The sequence below is a fragment of the Schistocerca americana genome, chromosome 10, assembly GCF_021461395.2.
Source record: "Schistocerca americana isolate TAMUIC-IGC-003095 chromosome 10, iqSchAmer2.1, whole genome shotgun sequence".
Classification (NCBI taxonomy): domain Eukaryota; kingdom Metazoa; phylum Arthropoda; class Insecta; order Orthoptera; family Acrididae; genus Schistocerca; species Schistocerca americana.
In genome coordinates, this window is record NC_060128.1 from 178,063,204 (window position 1) to 178,080,974 (window position 17,771).

Sequence of the window (17,771 nt, forward strand, 5' to 3'; positions counted from 1 at the left end):
TCAAACCAGTCTCTGGACTGAAGGTCATAACAACAACTGCAAAAGTGTTTCCGGTGCAGGATTTTGTGCACGAACTGACCTCTCGATCATGTCCCACAAATGTTTGATGGTATTAATGTTGGGGGTATGAGTGACCGAATTGTCAAGAATGTTCTTCCTACTAATCACGAACAGATATGGCCCAGTGGCATGGTGCTTTGTCATCTATAAGAATTCCGTCGTTGGTTGGCAGCTTGACGTCCATGAATGGTGCAAATGGTCTGCAAGTAGTCGAACATCGGGAGAACCCAATCCATTCCACGTAAAGACGACCGACACCACTATGGAGCCACCACCTGCTTGCACAGTACCTTGTTGACAACTTGGGTCCGTGGCTTCGTGAGGTCTGTGGCACACTCCAGTCCCACCATCAGCTTTTACCAACTGAATTGGGGTCTCATCTGACCAGGCCTCGGTTTTACACTTGTCTAGGATGCAACCGATATGATAGCGAGCCCAGGACAGGCGCTGCAGGCGATGTCGTCCTGTTACCAAATGCAATCACACCGGACGTCTGCTGCCTTAGCCCATTAACGCCCAATTACGCCGCACTGCCCTGATGGATACGTTCGTCTTACTTACCACATAAATTTCTGCGGTTATTTCACGCAGTGTTGCTTGTCTGGTAGCACCGACAACTCTACTCAAATGCTGCTGCTGTCGGTCGTTAACTGAAGGCCGTCGGCCACTGTGTTGTCCGCGGTGAGAGGCAATTCCTGGTATTCTCGGCACATTCTTGACACTGTTGATCGCGAAATATTGAATTGCGTGACGATTTTTGAGATGGAATCTCTGATGCATCTAACGCCAACTACTATTCCCCGTTTAAAGTCTAAAAATTCCCATTATGCGGCCATAATCACGTTGGAAATCTTTTCACGTGATTTACCTGAGTACAAATGGACAGCTGCACCAATACACTGCCCTTTTATACGTTGTGTATGTGATACTGTTGTGTACATAGTTCCGCGTAGTCAGCGCGTACACAACTTTCCCACTAGAGCGCGCCCCGCTAAGCACAACAGCTCAGGCGAAGTGCTTGTCCATCTCCGCACTACGAGATGGCGCTGCCTTAGAGACGGACCAAATTCTGCTTCCGCCGATCCACGTATTAATATGTCACGCAGCCAATGAGATTGCTGCTAACGTATAACCTTTTCTCCTCGTGGATCACACTCACGCAGTGATACCTGAATGTGTGAGGTATTATAACAAGTGTACAGAGCTCCGATTAGTCAGTCTGCATTAGTCTGTACCATTCTATAGTCAAGTTTCAGTCTGAACCTAAGAAGATTATCATATTCCTGTACATAGCCATGAAGATAAATGTATAGACACTTTGTCTAGTATCAGAGATATGTGAGAATAAGATTAACGTACCAAGACCAAAGGAACTTCAGATTGTCAATTGTAAACAGCATCCAGAATCAAGTTACGTAATGTCTATGCTTTTTATTATTTTAATAAATGTGTATGAATATTAATCAAGTTCTGTTTAAAGTTGGTCACCGTCAATCTGCTACTACAAGCGTACAAGTGGCGTTTCTATCGTCTGACCTAACGGCAGAAGATAAACATGCCACAATAAGACCACGAGACATATTGCTGACACTCGCCTACTTCGTTAGAGCGACAATTCAAATAATCTGATGGTGTGTGTACCGTAGGTCTTACAGTACGCACTCCAAAGATACCAACGCCATCTGCAAATGTGCTCACCGCTATGCTACGGCTTTTGTCACCTTAAGCAGTCAGCACACGGACCGTGCATCCGAACGTTGAGCGTTGAGCGTTCCGAGATTCTGACGTCATAGCGTGGAACAGCACATGGGGGAGTCTTTCCGAACTTGCAGAGCAATGTCTGGCATGTCAGATATTCTGAGTGTGCGTCTGAGCGTTGACCAATGAGCTGTCACAACGCCACCTACGTCACACGCACGCCATCTCCCTTCAGCACAGAGTTGTGAGGCGCCATATTGGCATTCATTTCCAGCCCATATGTACATATGCCATTTCTGAGCACCAGCAAATTGAGAATCACTGGAAAACCCGTTGTTACATTTGTGATTCGTTCCAATAAAATAATGAGACACATCATATTCGTGGCAAGAGAATTATTGTAACGTGCGTATTATGAGAGTAGGCTGTTTGAAGTCAGCGACACGCTAAAGATCCACCCAAAACGCATTGTTCTTGGTACAATTTGTTGTAATCAAATTTCAATCAGTAATATATCTACGATTAAGGTTTTCAGCAAGGGTAATATATTATGATTACATGAAAAGAGTGTGTTGTTGGTTTAGTGTAATGAATAGCGTCCCTGTCTTATAAAGAGTTGTTTGTTGGAGTGGTGGTGCGCGTCTTGACACTTCCAATTTGTTTTTCCCTAACATTCCCGTTTTTATTAAGTTCTGACGCTTTATTATTATTTTAATATAAGTATATACTATAATATTTGATGTTATGTAAATATGGGTTCACCTTTTTTTGAAGGGTGACTGTGTTCGATTGGCTTAATCTACAGGTCAGCTTGCGCTACTTGTATAAAGATATTTTGCTCCTTTTTCTTTTACGCTTCGTAATTCACATGTTGCAAAGATTCTGCTACTGGGTAGGAACAATGATCAAGTAAGACTGACCTTGGGGTTTTACTAAAATGTGGGAATGATGAAATAATGTTTATCTTATGCGGAGAAGTATTGCAAGTTTGTACCGCACTGTTTGTAATGGAACTTTTATAAGCCTGTGTTCTTATTCATTGAACACGGTACTTTCCTTTTCGTGGAAGATGGAGAAAATGTGCTTTTTAATAGAGCTAACTTGGGAATTTTACGGGCGCCCGTTGAGTAAACAGTGTGATTTACGAACTAGAAACATCCCTCAAACTGCCGCTGGAGTGTGTTGCGATCGCGTATACCACGTTGGGGCCCACGTACCGTATGCACAAGTCACATCATTCCTGAGCGTTCAGCAGCACGTTGAACTTGGCACGCTCAGCTTTAACGTTAGACAGCACGGTCCGTGTGCCGACGGCTTTAGTGTAGGTAGGCTCACTGCCATCGAAAGCGTTACTTACACTACACTTCTTCAAAGATCTGACAATGTCTTCTCTCAATCTACACTACGACTGTTTTATCCACTGACACACTCCTTTGATTGCACGTCGTTTTAAAGCTCACTTCGACGTGAAGCCATGTAGTGTTTCATGCATCATCCATTTGTTCAGTTCCTCTCTCATATACATTTTAAATGATTTATTTATCGAGACATCAAGAGGTTGCAATTGTGAAGTAAGTCCTCTCGGAATACGGTACAGCTGGCATCATGTGAATACATTTTATTTTTTCCGTTACGAAGCTAGCTACTGACAAAAATATTGTACTCCTATCGATAACACAAATCACTTTCAGTTCACGTTTACTGGCACCGTAGACTGTAATATTGCATCAGAGGTTAGACTGACGTCTGGGTTCGTGATGGCAGGGGGGAGGGAGACAATGTTAGCAAGCTTGTGAATCCCCGCAACTCACGTTCGTCGCATCGGCGCACTGCTCTTGCCAGTTGAATCCACTGTTGCTGGATAGCTGGATAGAGATAGGTTTCCCGCGGCATCAAATGGACCCATCAAAAAAAGTTTTGCATCACCTCAGTTAGAGAGTTCCGGAACCTGTACAGAAAATTGGAATAGAGATCAACATAAACATCATTTCCGCCCTTTTTATTGCTCATGAAAACCACGTATTGCTTGTTGTACCACCATAAAGCGAGACCTTCAGAGGTTGTGGTCCAGCCTGCTGTACACACCGGTACCTCTAATACCCAGTAGCCGGTCCTCTTGCATTGATGCTCGCCTATATTCGTCGTGGCATACTATCCACAATTTCATCAAGGCATTGTTCGTCCAGATTGTCCCACTCCTCAACGGGGATTCGGCCTAGATCCCTCAGAGTGGTTGGTGGGTCACGTCATCCATAAACAGCCCTTATCAATCTATCCCAGGCATGTTGGATAGGGTTCACGTCTGGAGAACATGCTGGCCACTCTAGTCTAGCGATATCGTTATCCTGAACGAAGTCATTCACAAGATGTGCACGATGGGGTCGCGAATTGTCGTCTGTGAAGACGAATGCTTCGCCAATATGCTGCCGATATTGTTGCACTATTAGTTGGAGGATGGCATTCGCGTATCGCACAGCCGTTATTGCGCCTTCCATAACCACCAGCGGCGTAAGTCGGCACCGCATAAATCCACCGAAAACGTCAGGGAACCTCCACCTTGCTGCACTCGCTGGGCAGTGTGTCTAAGGCGTTCAGCGTGACCGGGTTGCCTCCAAACACGTGTCTGACGATTGTCTGGTTGAAGGCATATGCGACACTCATCGGTGAAGAGAACGTGCTGCCAATCCTGAGCGGTCCATTCGGCGTGTTGTTGGGCCCTTCTGTACCGCGCTGCATGGTGACGTGGTTCCAAAGATGAACCTCGCCATGGACGTCGCAAGTGAAGTTTCGCATCATGCAGTCTATTGCGCACAGTTTGAGTCGTAACACAACGTCCTGTGGCTGCAAGAAAAGCATTATTCAACATGGTGGCGTTCCCGTCAGCGTTCCTCCGAGCCATAATCCGTAGGTAGCGGTCATCCACTGCAGTAGTAGCCCTTGGGCAACCTGAGCGAGGCATGTCATCGACAGTTCCTGTCTCTCTGTATCTCCTCCATGTCCGAACAACATCGCTTTCGTTCACTCCGATTCCTGCACACTTCCCTTGTTGAGAGCCGTTTCTGACACAAAGTAACAATGCGAACGCTATCGAACCGCGCTATTGACCGTCTAAGCATGGTTGAACTACAGACAATACGAGCCCTGTGCCTCCTTCCTGGTGGAATGACTGGAACTGATCGGCTGTCGGCCCCCCTCCGTCTAATAGGCGCTGCTCATCCATGGTTGTTTACACCTTAGGGTCGGTTTAGCGACACCTCTGAACAATCAGAGGGACAGTGTCTGTGATACAATAACCACAGTCAACGTCCCGCTTGAGCAGTTTTTGGAACCGGGCTGATGGATAACTTTTTTTTATGTGTGTATTTGGCCATTTTTGAGACTGGCGGGAATTTTAAATCCAACACTGGACGTTTTTGTATTAATTTGGAGTATAAACGCACCTGAATGTTGGTGGTAATTTTTCGAAGAAATAAGTGCGACTTATAGTCGGTAAAATACGGTAAGTGGACACGCGTAGTAAGTACTACGGTCAGATAAGAACGCACGACGGAAGAGAGCTGTATAAAAAACTGGCAAGAATATGGGGGATACAAGTTGGACGTGTTGTAAAGGGATAAACTTGCTGTTGGAATGGGCAGTACACAGTATGCGTGGTGAAATGAGTTAGTCGACAATGTTCGTGAAAGTTTGAATCGCGATACGATACGATAGGAAGATATCCAGGACGGCATTAACCAAATCGAAGAAAATATTCTCTAATGTCATTTATTTTATTTTCTGTTTACTTCTTTTTTGTTGTACCATTCAGCATGACGTCGCTTCCCATTAACCCCAGAGATATGGTGTTGCTTTGTATTTACCAAAGCGAAAGATGCGGCTGAAAAAAGTATAACGAAGGGTAGAGTCTGCAGTAAAAGTTTGCAGTACTTACTGAGCTGGATCTTCTCGACGATCAGTGGGTAGAACTCTTTGGCGGCTGCGTTGTTTGGCTCATACTGCAGAACTGAAACAGAAAACACGCACGGGCCAGTTAAGGAAAAATGCTTTCCGGACTCCAGTAGGAACTTATTGAAATATTGTGAACATTTTTATAGGAAGCTGCGGCCATAGATAGCATCTATGTGGATTTAGGGGCATTGGGCAGAGAAGATATCTTAGTAAGGTACGATATGTCTCTTTTTATGAGTGTTATTTGTTGGCGGCTAGGGGGAGTCTGTAGAAACTACTGCCCGTTCTTGTCTTTGTATCATCGTCGATTTCTCTAATATTCAAACCTGTTTACAGATCTGAACTGCGTGTTGGGCGGAGATACGAACCTGGAAGCTCCTCTGGTGTTGCTCGTGTACGGTTCCATTGCGACTCTACACTGCTCAGCCGGAACATTAGGACCACCTGCCTAACAACCGGTACAAATTCCTTCACACTGAGCTTTGTTTTTTTTCGGTTTAACATGATTTCACGTGTGCTAAGGTATTAATGAAAGCAGATTATCTGACACATTCATACAGCTTCAGTCAACGTTTTTCTAAAATTGAATTCTTTTCAACTTCTGTTGAAAAATTTTTGCAGTTGTCGGGAATTTAAAAAGCAAATTGGGCCAAGTAATTAACAAATTAAAAACTTTGCGAAGTTACATCTTTGCTTCTCTGGATGTTGTGGAAAGCTACTGCAGATACGCGTCTGGAACAGTGACGGTGGCAAGGGGAGGGGGGGCTATGGGGGCTATAGCCCCCCCCACCCCCTTAATGGACTACCACTTCATACTGGATAAAATGACTTCAGCGACTGTATTAGTTCAACAGATTCATTCATTTTCTCTTGTAATTAGGTAGCAATATGGGTTGCAATGTATTTCAAACACATTTTAACAAAAGAATAAGAGCGGCAAACAGCTTGCTATCCAAACCAATAAATATCATTTAACTTAAAATGGGCGTCTTGTTGTTGTTGTTGTGGTCTTCAGTCCCGAGACTGGTTTGTTGCAGCTCTCCATGCTACCCTATCCTGTGCAAGCTTCTTCATCTCCCAGTACCTACTGCTGCCTACATCCTTCTGAACCTGCTTAGTGTATTCATCTCTTGGTCTCCCTCTTCTATTTTTACCCTCCACGCTACCCTCCAATACTAAATTGGTGATCCCTCGATGTCTCAGAACATGTCCTACCAACCGGTCCCTTCTTCAAGTCAAGTTGGGCCACAAATTTCTCTTCTCCCCAATCCTATTCAATACCTCCTCATTAGTTACGTGATCTACCCGTCTAATCTACAGCATTTTTCTGTAGCACCACATTTCGAAACCTTCTATTCTCTTCTTGTCTAAACTATGACTAAACTCTATACAAATATCTTCAGAAACGACTTCCTGACATTTAAATCTATACTCGATGTTAACAAATTTTTCTTTTTCAGAAACGCTTTCCTTGCCATTGACAGTCTACATTTTACATCCTCTCTACTTCGACTATCATCAGTTATTTTGCCCCAAATAGCAAAACTCCTTTACTACTTTAAGTGTCTCATTTCCTAATCTAATTCTCTCAGCATCACCCGACTTAATTCGACTACATTCCATTATGCGCGTTTTGATTTTGTTGATTTTCATCTTATACCCTCCTTTCAAGACACTGTCCATTCCGTTCAACTGCTCTTCCAGGTCCTTTGCTGTCTCTGATAGAATTACAATGTCATCGGCGAACCTCAAAGTTTTTATTTCTTCTCCACGGATTTTAATACCTACTCAGAATTTTCTTTTGTTTCCTTTACTGCTTGCTCAATATACAGAGTGAATAACATCGGGGATAGGCTACAACCCTGTCTCACTCCGTTCCGAACCACTGCTTCCCTTTCATACCCCTCGACTCTTATAACTGCCATCTGGTTTCTGTACAAATTGTAAATAGCCTTTCGCCCCCTGTATTTTACCGCTGCCACCTTCAGAATTTGAAAGAGAGTATTCCAGTCAACATTGTCAAAAGCTTTCTCTAAGTCTACAAATGCTAGAAACGTAGGTTTGCCTTTCCTTAATCTTTCTTCTAAGATAAGTCGTAAGGTCAGTATTGCCTCACGTGTTCCAGTATTTCTACGGAATCCAAACTGATCTTCTCCAAGGTCGGCTTCTACCAGTTTTTCCTTTCGTCTGTAAATAATTCGTGTTAGTATTTTCCAGCTGTGGCTTATTAAACTGATAGTTCGGTAATTTTCACATCTGTCAACACCTGATTTCTTTGGGATTGGAATTATTATATTTTTCTTGAAGTCTGAGGGTATTTCGGCTGTCTCATACATCTTGCTCACCAGATGGTAGACCTTTGTCAGGACTGGCTCTCCCAAGGCTGTCAGTAGCTCTAATGGAATGTTGTGTCCTCCCGGGGCCTTGTTTCGACTCAGGTCTTTCAGTGCTCTGTCAAACTCTTAACGCAGTATCATATCTCCCATTTCATCTTCATCTACATCCTCTTCCATTTCCATAATATTGTCCTCAAGTACATCGCCCTTGTATAGACCCTCTATATACTCCTTCCACCTTTCTGCTTTCCCTTCTTTGCTTAGAACTGGGTTTCCATCTGAGCTCTTGATATTCATACAAGTGGCTCTCTTTTATCCAAAGGTCTCTTTAATTTTCCTGTAGGCAGTATCTATCTTACCCCTAGTGAGATAAGCCTCTACATCCTTACATTTGTCCTCTAGCCATCCCTGCTTAGCCATTTTGCACTTCCTGTCGATCTCATTTTTGAGACGTTTGTATTCCTTTTTGCCTGCTTCATTTACTGCATTTTTATATTTTCTCCTTTCATCAATTATTTTCACTATATCTTCTGTTACCCAAGGATTTCTAGTAGCCCTCATCTTTGTACCTACTTTGTCCTCTGCTGCCTTCACTACTTCACCCCTCAAAACTGCCCATTCTTCTTCTGTATTTCTTTCCCCCATTCCCGTCAATTGTTCCCTTATGCTCTCCCTGAAACCCTGTACAACCTCTGGTTTAGTCAGTTTATCCAGGACCCATCTCTTTAAACGTAGTACGCGTTTGTAGTAAGGAATATGAACGTAAATTAAGTCCGTTTTAATACAGCTCAATGAGTAGAAGGCAAATGATATTCAAATTATTCAGTTGTCTGGCGAGCGGGGTGACGTCGCGTGTATACGATCGCCGATTGGTGGCGGCTTCTCATTATCTCAATAAAGAAGTAAGAAAAATACAGGGTGTTCCAAAACGATCTTTACAACTTTGACCACAGATATTTCAGAAACGTGTTAAAAGGTGATGGTTCATACAGAAATTTACGGGGCAGTATCTGATATTGAATTTTAAAAACCAACCAAAAGTTGATACGATAGCTGAAAAGTCCGAAAGAGAATGTAAATAAAATAACTCAAACCCGGAAACCGAGTGTAAAATTCATGTAACGGCTGCAACCGAGTGAAGAAACCGACTGGATGAAAAAACAATCGACTGACCAATCGATTGTTAAAAACAGTCGGTTGTCCTTTCAACTCTTCCACGCGCTGTCAGCGAACACTTGTTTTCCGAGTACGATTACTGATATTACTGAAGTGTGTAGCTGAGTAGTGTGCCCGAATCATGCGTCGTGAAGTGTCAATTTTTTTTCTGAAATAATAGTGTGTTAGAGATTTGGGTGAGTGATTAAAGACGTTGCTGCAATGAATCGCAAGCTAACGGATTGTTTTGGAAAACCTGAGCGTAGGGCGAAAAACTCTCGCAAGGAATCTGAAGCTTGCGCTACAGAATTGGAAGCGTCACAGGCTTGTGCATCTAGAGTCTACAGTTTCGACAACACAAAACGTCATATCTTCTTAATTTTAAATAATACTTCCTTCATGTTACTGAGATTTTTTACTAGTAGTTATTAGTTTAATTAAGGAAGATTAGCTCTATTACGTTTAATCGATAACTAACGGTAAGAATACAACTGGTAGAAAACATAAAAAGTGGCGTCAATTTTTAAAGATGCCATTCGTCTATAAAGAGGTAAAATATTTTCTGCACAAACCAGCATTATTTAATTAATTTTTACTGAAAAATAACACTTTATTGTTGTTTCCAGAATGAGATTTTCACTCTGCAGCGGAGTGTGCACTGATATGGAACTTCCTGGCAGATTAAAACTGGTCCCGAGTTCGAGTCTCGGTACGGCACTCAGCTTTAATCTGCCAGGAAGTTTCACTTTATTGTCGTATATTTTTTTTACTAAAGCCGGCCATATGTATTTTTGATATTAATAATATCGACAAAATTTGTAAGATGTGAGATACTGGTTGCTTATTCTGTGACTGAGAACACAACTCTGTATGCTGTAATGACATTTGCTTAATGTTGCAAACTTTCACAGATATACACGCTTTTACACAGCTTACAATGTGACAATGTTAAGACAGTTGTGAAAATGCTGCATCTTGTCCTCTGAAATGTAACTAATCGTAAACACAACAAAATTAAATTTCAATTAAAAGTTTCTTTACAAAATTATTCTTACAATTACGTTATGATGTTGGTTAGTACTATGATAAATCATCAGATTCCGGTTCAAAGTTCAGTAATATTTAGGATGACAATCATGTCTACGGAGGACGATTAGTTTTGTGACAAGTTGAGCAAAAGATTACCCAAGCTCGCTCGAGTTTACAGTGGACGCAAGCTGGTGAACCAACACTTTTTCACATCTGCACGCGGTATTTATCTTAGCTGTGATGAGCTATCACATGCATGGCTGCTCTCTTCCTCCTAAATTCCTATAAAAACTTATTAAACCTTTGCTGAATTTCCCAGCAGAAACTCTCCGTATGTTTCTCATTATGTGAGAAAAAAGTACTCATCCCTAAACTTGTAAAATTTCGATATACACTCACATGGCTGGAGCAGCGTGCATATTATAATGCCCTCTCAGTTCTCTGAAGAACAACTAACTGGCTGGTTCGTTTCTCCACTGTTGGAGCTAAACGATGCTACAGCTAATTTCTAGCTGTGTTCACACAAATTTCTCCTCTGCATCGTACAGAGCACTATGCACACCGTTCTGCACTTGATGCTTGTTCAGAGAGGAGTCTTCGAAAATTTCCGTCTTGTCTTTCTCGTAGCCAAACTGTCTCCCCACCTGGGTTCTTCTGTTCTCCGTGTCACAGCTTTTTCTCGACCAGTGGCGTCTGAGTCACCTGGTCGGTCTGTCGTTGACTCCCGCCTTGGGACGCACTCGCCGGCCGCTGTGGCCGATCGGTTTTAGGCGCTTCACTCCAGAACGGCACTGCTGCTACAGTCACAGGTTCGAATCCTGCCTCGGGCAGGGATGTGTGTGATGTCCTTAGGTTAGTTAGGTTTAAGTAGTTCTAAGTTCTAGGGCACTGATGACCTCAGATGTTAAGTCCCATAGTGCTTAGAGCCATTTGAATTTTTTGGGACGTGCCCTAAATGCTGTGGTGTGGCTTTCGCCTCTCCTCGCAATTGCTTCCAAACCAAAACGTTTGCTCTCGCTGCTTGTCTCACCTTCCGCTCATAGACATGCATTACATGATCGGTGTGTTGATACCGTCAATTGAGTGTCATCCCTTTTGCGTAACATACTTGCAGGCAAATTTGCTCATTACTGCCAAATTAAGTTAGGTGTCATATTCACCTTCCCGTTACGATATATTAATCTCTTATCTAAGGTGCGAAATTGACCTTCAATTATTCTGTCACCTTACAAATTATTCAAAGCTTTCTTTCTCAACAATATCAACCAATTTTCAGTAATAGTCTATAAACATGTGAGAGCATTTCAGAAGTTTCTAAAAGCTTTTCAGACTACTAGAAGAAAGATTGTAGGCCTGCAGTAAGTAATGTGATGCGGAATCTTTCGTGGTTTTGCTGTTATTAATCTGACTGCGACCGACTGATGGCACAGGGCGGAACCAATCAACGACCTTCACTGACATAGATCGCTAATGTCGTGTTAAAGTTTGAAGCGGTTCTAAAGGAACGTTAGCAAACAAAACTTCCAGGCAAAGGCCACTAAATTAAGAGAAACTTAGATTTTAGTTACCTTTGGACTCCTAAATACCGTTCACGGACTGGTTTCACAAACAAATGAGAGTTACAGTGTGTAAACTGTAACTTGACAGTCCTGAATTGGTAGAAGGCGGGTGACGGCAGTCACTTGTTCCGGACTGCCGGTAACATTTGGAAGATGAAACACTGTCTGTAGTAGCCATTATTGTCTGCTTTCTTATTCTTTACTGCTTCACTGTTCTGAGACTTTTTTTCTTGTCATTATTGTACGGAATTCCTGTAGTTAGTACCTTCATTAAGCATATCAGTACACAAGACCATTTCAATACTGTTTACCGAGGGCGCCCGTACGAATGTTTGTAGGGGGAGGGGGCAAGACCGAGGGATATGGGGTAACGTTAATGTTTTGGAAGACAAATTTTGACTTTTTAGTGGTCATAATAAATTAAAATTGTTTATATTTGTCAGTAACGCTATATACTTTTTTGTTGAGCCACTTGTACGTAATACTGACATTTAAAGCGTATTTAATTCGAAGGAAGAAAGAGCAGAAAGGACTGAAACATATTATGACCCATATGACATAGGAAGAGCTGTTAAAGTCGCCTTGCGTGATGATGAGAAGCTTAAGTTTTTAAAGAATACTTGAAAGCCTCCTGCAAACTTTTCTTTTCCTACTCAGTTATAAGGGAAGCAAAAACCAAGATTTAAGGATGAATGGATGAGCCAGTACAACTGGCTTTCGTACATTAAAATGTTACGTGGTGGATTATGTGCTGCATGTGTTCTGTTTTCTCCTTCAGTTGCCGGAATCGGCTCTCACATACTTATTACAGCTTTCCATTATTCTAAATAATTGAAACCTTTAACTGGCTTCGTAAAAAACATAAATAACTTGTAGGTGTCGTTTTTAATCGGAAACACTTCAGATACACAAACACAATTATTCAAATAGTTATCAGGCTTGATTTTTCAGCAAAAATTTCTATGTTGCTAATATTTCGAGTGCTTACAAGGTTTGATGTTTGCACTATTTTTCTTTATTTAATTCGTTACCTAAGACATTTTTAATTTATTTTTATAGGCGTTGAAAACACTGGTAAAAGAACCATTGGTCAAATACAAAAAGACTACGGAAGATCTTCTTCATCATGAAAACACAAAATATCACAAATTTTCCATGCAGGAGGCCACAGAGTTGACCAAGTCTATGGAATCAAGAAAAAAATTATTACCGTTGTCCTCAGTACCACGAAATCTTCAGTTATTGAAGAAAACCGGAAACGCTTGAGGCCTATTATAAAAACTATAGTCCTGTGTGCTAGAAATAACCTACCTTTACGAGGACATCGTGATCATGGTTTAATTCCTCAGATAAAGGAAGAAAAAAAACTGATCTTCTACAGGGAAAACATTGAGTATTTGTCTTTTGGCTTTTTGTGTGGATGCTGGAGATGAAGATTTAAAACATCATTTCAGTACATGTGGCCAAAACAGTTCTATGATAAGTAACACAGTCCAAAACGAAGTGATACATTGCATTGGTGACGCTATTCGCTCGTCAATATCGAAATATGTGAAAAAGGCAAAATTTTTTAGCATTATGTGTGATGAAACAACTGATGTTACCACTACGGAACAGATGACATTTTGTATTAGGTATATGGACACGAGACCTTTGTTACCAAAGAAGACTTTATGGGTTTTACTGAGCTTAAATCAATTACTGGCACTTCTATTGCAGAAGCCATCGATGAAGAACTCAAGACACTGGGGCTGAGCTATCAGTATCTTTGTGGACAGGGTTATGATGGTGGCTCAAACATGGCTGGGAGATTTAAAGGAGTTACAGCTCTTATTTTAAGTAAACAACCGTTGGCTGTTTATACCCACTGTTTTAGCAACTCTTTGAACTTGTGCATTTTGAAGTCTTGTGATACTCCAATAGTTATAAATATGATTAGAACTGTAGGATCAGTTTCAGCATTCTTGTTTGCCTCTGCAAACAGAAAAAGTTCCCTAGAGAAAGCTATATCACGACTACCGTTCACAGGGTTAAAGAAAACAAAGTTAAAGGCAATGTGTCCAACAATATGGGTGGAAAGACACGATAGCCTTATTACTTTCAAGGAGCTATTTGTCCCGGTCGTGACCTTGCTTGACGAATTTTCAAGTGGTCGTGAAACCAACGAAGAAACGGCTAGTAAAGCTTGTATGTTTAGTTCTGCTGTCCGAAGAGGAGACTTCGTAATAGCTTTAGCAACTGCAGCATATTGCTTCTCTTTAAGACTAAGCGAACAGCTCCAAAGTCCTAAAATGGATTTAACAACAGCCTTAAATCATGTCAATGATGTGCTTGAGGGGTTCAGTAATATAAGGATGGATTCTGAAATAGAATTCGGAAGTATTTTTGAAGACGCTGTTAAACTGGCAGAAGATGTTCGAAGTGTAATAGCAATGCCAAGAACTATTTCAACACAAACCAAAAGAGACAACGTTCCTGCTTCAAACGCCGAGGAATACGTCAGGCAAACAGTATTTTTACCTGTTGTGGATCGTTTTATTGCCGAGCTAGAAACAAGATTTCCCCAAGATTTTCGCGCCATATTACCACTTGAAGGTCTTATTCCTGCATACTGTTTAAAATACAGTGGGGATGAAGTGATCCAGGCATCCGAGAAATATGAACAGTTTTTGGAGAGTTCTTTGCTTTTAATGAAAGGAGAGCTGTAACTATGGAAGAAAAGTGGGTTGATGGAAGTAAAAGACATGAAACAGTAACTGAATCATTAAAGAAATGCGAAAAGCAGTTTTTCCCAAATGTATATGTTTTACTTCAAATATTTGGGACCATTCCAGTCACCAAAAGCACTCCTGAACGAAGCTTCTCTACTTTGAGACGAATAAAGACATATTTGCGTACACAAGGGGGCAAGTGAGACTAAATGAATTGGCTTCTTGCAAATATCCATAAAGAAAGAGATACGGACATTGAAAATATCATTGTCATATTCAGTAAAAAGAAACAGAGGCGAATGAACACGACAAATTGGGCAGAAGACGGAACTATACAGAATTTTGTTACAGATTTTTTTTATATTCATGTCAAGTTCAAGTTTTTGCATTCATGGCATCTTCTGTATCCAGAAAATTAATGAAAACATATTTGTTGTAAATTGACCTTTTTCATGGTTTATGTAATTTATAAAATCTCCCGTGTGAAAATAAGTTTCTTTTACCCTGAACTCCAAAACAGTTACCAAAAACTACTTTAAGCAACACCAAATTTTTCCAGGTTGTCGGCGGAGGACCCCAACTCTCCTTTTGTTAAGCGATATTCCACTCCCACAACTCCCCCTCCCCCCCTCCCCCAAATAGCCCCCCCCCCCCCTAGACCGACTTCTAGAACCGCCCCTGGTCTGGAACATGTGTTATTAGATTCACCAGATCAGAAACATAAAAATAAGCGGAAACCGTGCTTTTGTTTAACCTCGTACAGTATTGCGATGGCGTCACATTAGCGAAGTTGCTAAATTTCAGGCGAAATCTTTTATTAGCCACAACTCCGTAACTACACATTTGCGGACCTAAGTTGGTATATACATTTTTCTTTAGTTTTACTTGTAGATGTAATATATTAAAATATTTGCGTATCTTCGTGAATCACATTGTATAATGGACGTATGAGTACATGTTGTAGACACATGCTTGACAACATATGGCAATGAGTCGCGCTCGGATAGCCAAATAGTAAGGCGACCGGTCGCGATAAGCGGGAAGTGTGGGTTCGAGTCCCGGGCCGGCACAACTTTTCATCTTCGTCACTTTGTTACACAGCTGATGATTGTCCTTATTCGCAACTGCAAATAGAGCTCTTGTATTAACGCGTTCACGCCGGTGCTGAAAACTGTTGTTTCTCGCTATGGGGCACGTGTGTATTATAACGCCCTAGACTAGTATTTTAATATACTGACCCTTTATTTTTAAAACAACGATAGACCATGTAAAATAATTTTACACTACACTACTGGCCATTTAAATTGCTACACCACGAAGATGACGTGCTAAAGACGCGAAATTTAACCGACAGGAAGAAGATGCTATGATATGCAAATGATTAGCTTTTCAGAGCATTCACACAAGGTTGGCGCCGGTGGAGACACCTACAACGTGCTGACATGAGGAAAGTTTCCAACCGATTTCTCATACACAAACAGCAGTTGACAGGCGTTGCCTGGTGAAACGTTGTTGTGATGCCTCGTGTAAGGAGGAGAAATGCGTACCATCACGTTTCTGACTTTGATAAAGGTCGGATTGTAGCCTATCGCGATTGCAGTTTATCATATCGTGGCATTGCTGCTCGCGTTGGTCAAGATCCAATGACTGTTAGCAGAATATGGAATCGGTGGGTTCAGGAGGGTAATACAGAACGCCGTGCTGGATCCCAACGGCCTCGTATCACTAGCAGTCGAGATGACAGGCATCTTATCCGCATGAATGTAGCGGATCGTGCAGCCACGTCTCGATCTCTGAATCAACAGGTGGGGACGTTTGCAAGACAACCATCTGCACGAACAGTTCGACGACGATTGCAGCAGCATGGACTATCAGCTCGGAGACCATGGCTGCGGTTACCCTTGACGCTGCATCACAGACAGGAGCGCCTGCTATGGTGTACCCAGCGATGAATCTGTGTGCACGAACGGCAAAATGTCATTTTTTCGGATGAATCCAGGTTCTGTTTACACCATCGTGATGGTCGCATCCGTGTTTGGCGACGTCGCGCTGAACGCACATTGGAAGCGTGTATTCGTCATCGCCATACTGGCGTATCACCCGGCGTGGTGGTATGTGGTGCCACTGGTTACACGTAGCAGTCACCTCTTGTTCGCATTGACGGCACTTTGAACAGTGGACGTTATATTTCAGATGTGTTACGACCCGTAGCTCTACCCTTCATCCGATCCCTGCGAAACGCTACATGTCAGCAGGACAATGCACGACCGCATGTTGCAGGTCCTGTACGAGCCTGTTTGGATATAGAAAATGTTCGACTGCTGCCCTGGTCAGCACATTCTCCAGATCTCTGACCAATTGAAAACGTCTGGTCAATGGTGGCCGAGCAACCGGCTCGTCACAATACGCCAGTAACTACTCTTGATGAACTGTGGTATCGTGTTGAAGCTGCATGGGCAGCTGTACTTGTACACTCCATCCAAGCTCTGTTTGAGTCAATGCCCAGGCGTATCAAGGCCGTTATTACGGCCAGAGGTGAATGTTCTGGATAGTGATTTCTCAGGATCTATGCATTCGAATTGTGTGAAAATGTAGTAACACGTCAGTTCTAGTATGATATATTTGTCCAATGAATACCTGTTTACCATCTTCATTTCTTCCTGGTGTAGCAATTGTAATGGACAGTGGTGTAGATTAATCACAAATTATGCGACATCGTCGTTTTTCGGAATGTTGTCTCGTTGAAGGTTGACATAAAATTCCATTCAGAGCGGTTCTTTCGCCTGGCTGGTAGGTAATACGACGCGCGGTATTGTATTGCGGGTGGCGTAATTGGCGGAGTCCGGCGCGAGCCGCCGGTGGTACACGCGGCGGCCCGACATGAGGGGGTCGCGAACCAAGTATTTGTCCGGCCCGCGGTTGTTAGCCGTACTTTATAATAGTACGCATCGAGCAACAGCCGAATCCAAAAACGACAACTAATGTTAAGAGCTTCTTAAGACATTATTTTCTTCTTTAGTAACAAAAATACGAATTCTTGGTGTCTGTTCCTTCGGACTTTTCCGCCAGTTTTGGTAAATGTCCGAAAGGTTAGACACCACGAATTAATACAACTGATTCGCAGCTGAGGGGCAACGGATCCACCTCCTTCCGTGCGGGTGCACAATTACGTCTGACCTCCTGTGGGAATCTCTGAGAAACAATCGAGGAGGACTCGGGCACGGACTGCGAACAGGTGACGCTAGGTGGGAGGCGTGCCGAGATAGTCCGCTGAG

General features: G+C 42.4%; 1 protein-coding gene across 1 annotated transcript in view; it reads right to left on the reverse strand.

Annotated features, from left to right (window-relative positions):
- Positions 1 to 17,771, reverse strand: part of LOC124552361 (suppressor protein SRP40) — a 305,872-nt gene that overhangs the window by 38,982 nt on the left and 249,119 nt on the right. The window contains exon 4 of the mRNA XM_047126627.1: positions 5,690 to 5,761. Coding sequence (XP_046982583.1) covers positions 5,690 to 5,761 — 72 coding nt within the window. The remainder of the gene's footprint in view (positions 1 to 5,689; positions 5,762 to 17,771) is intronic.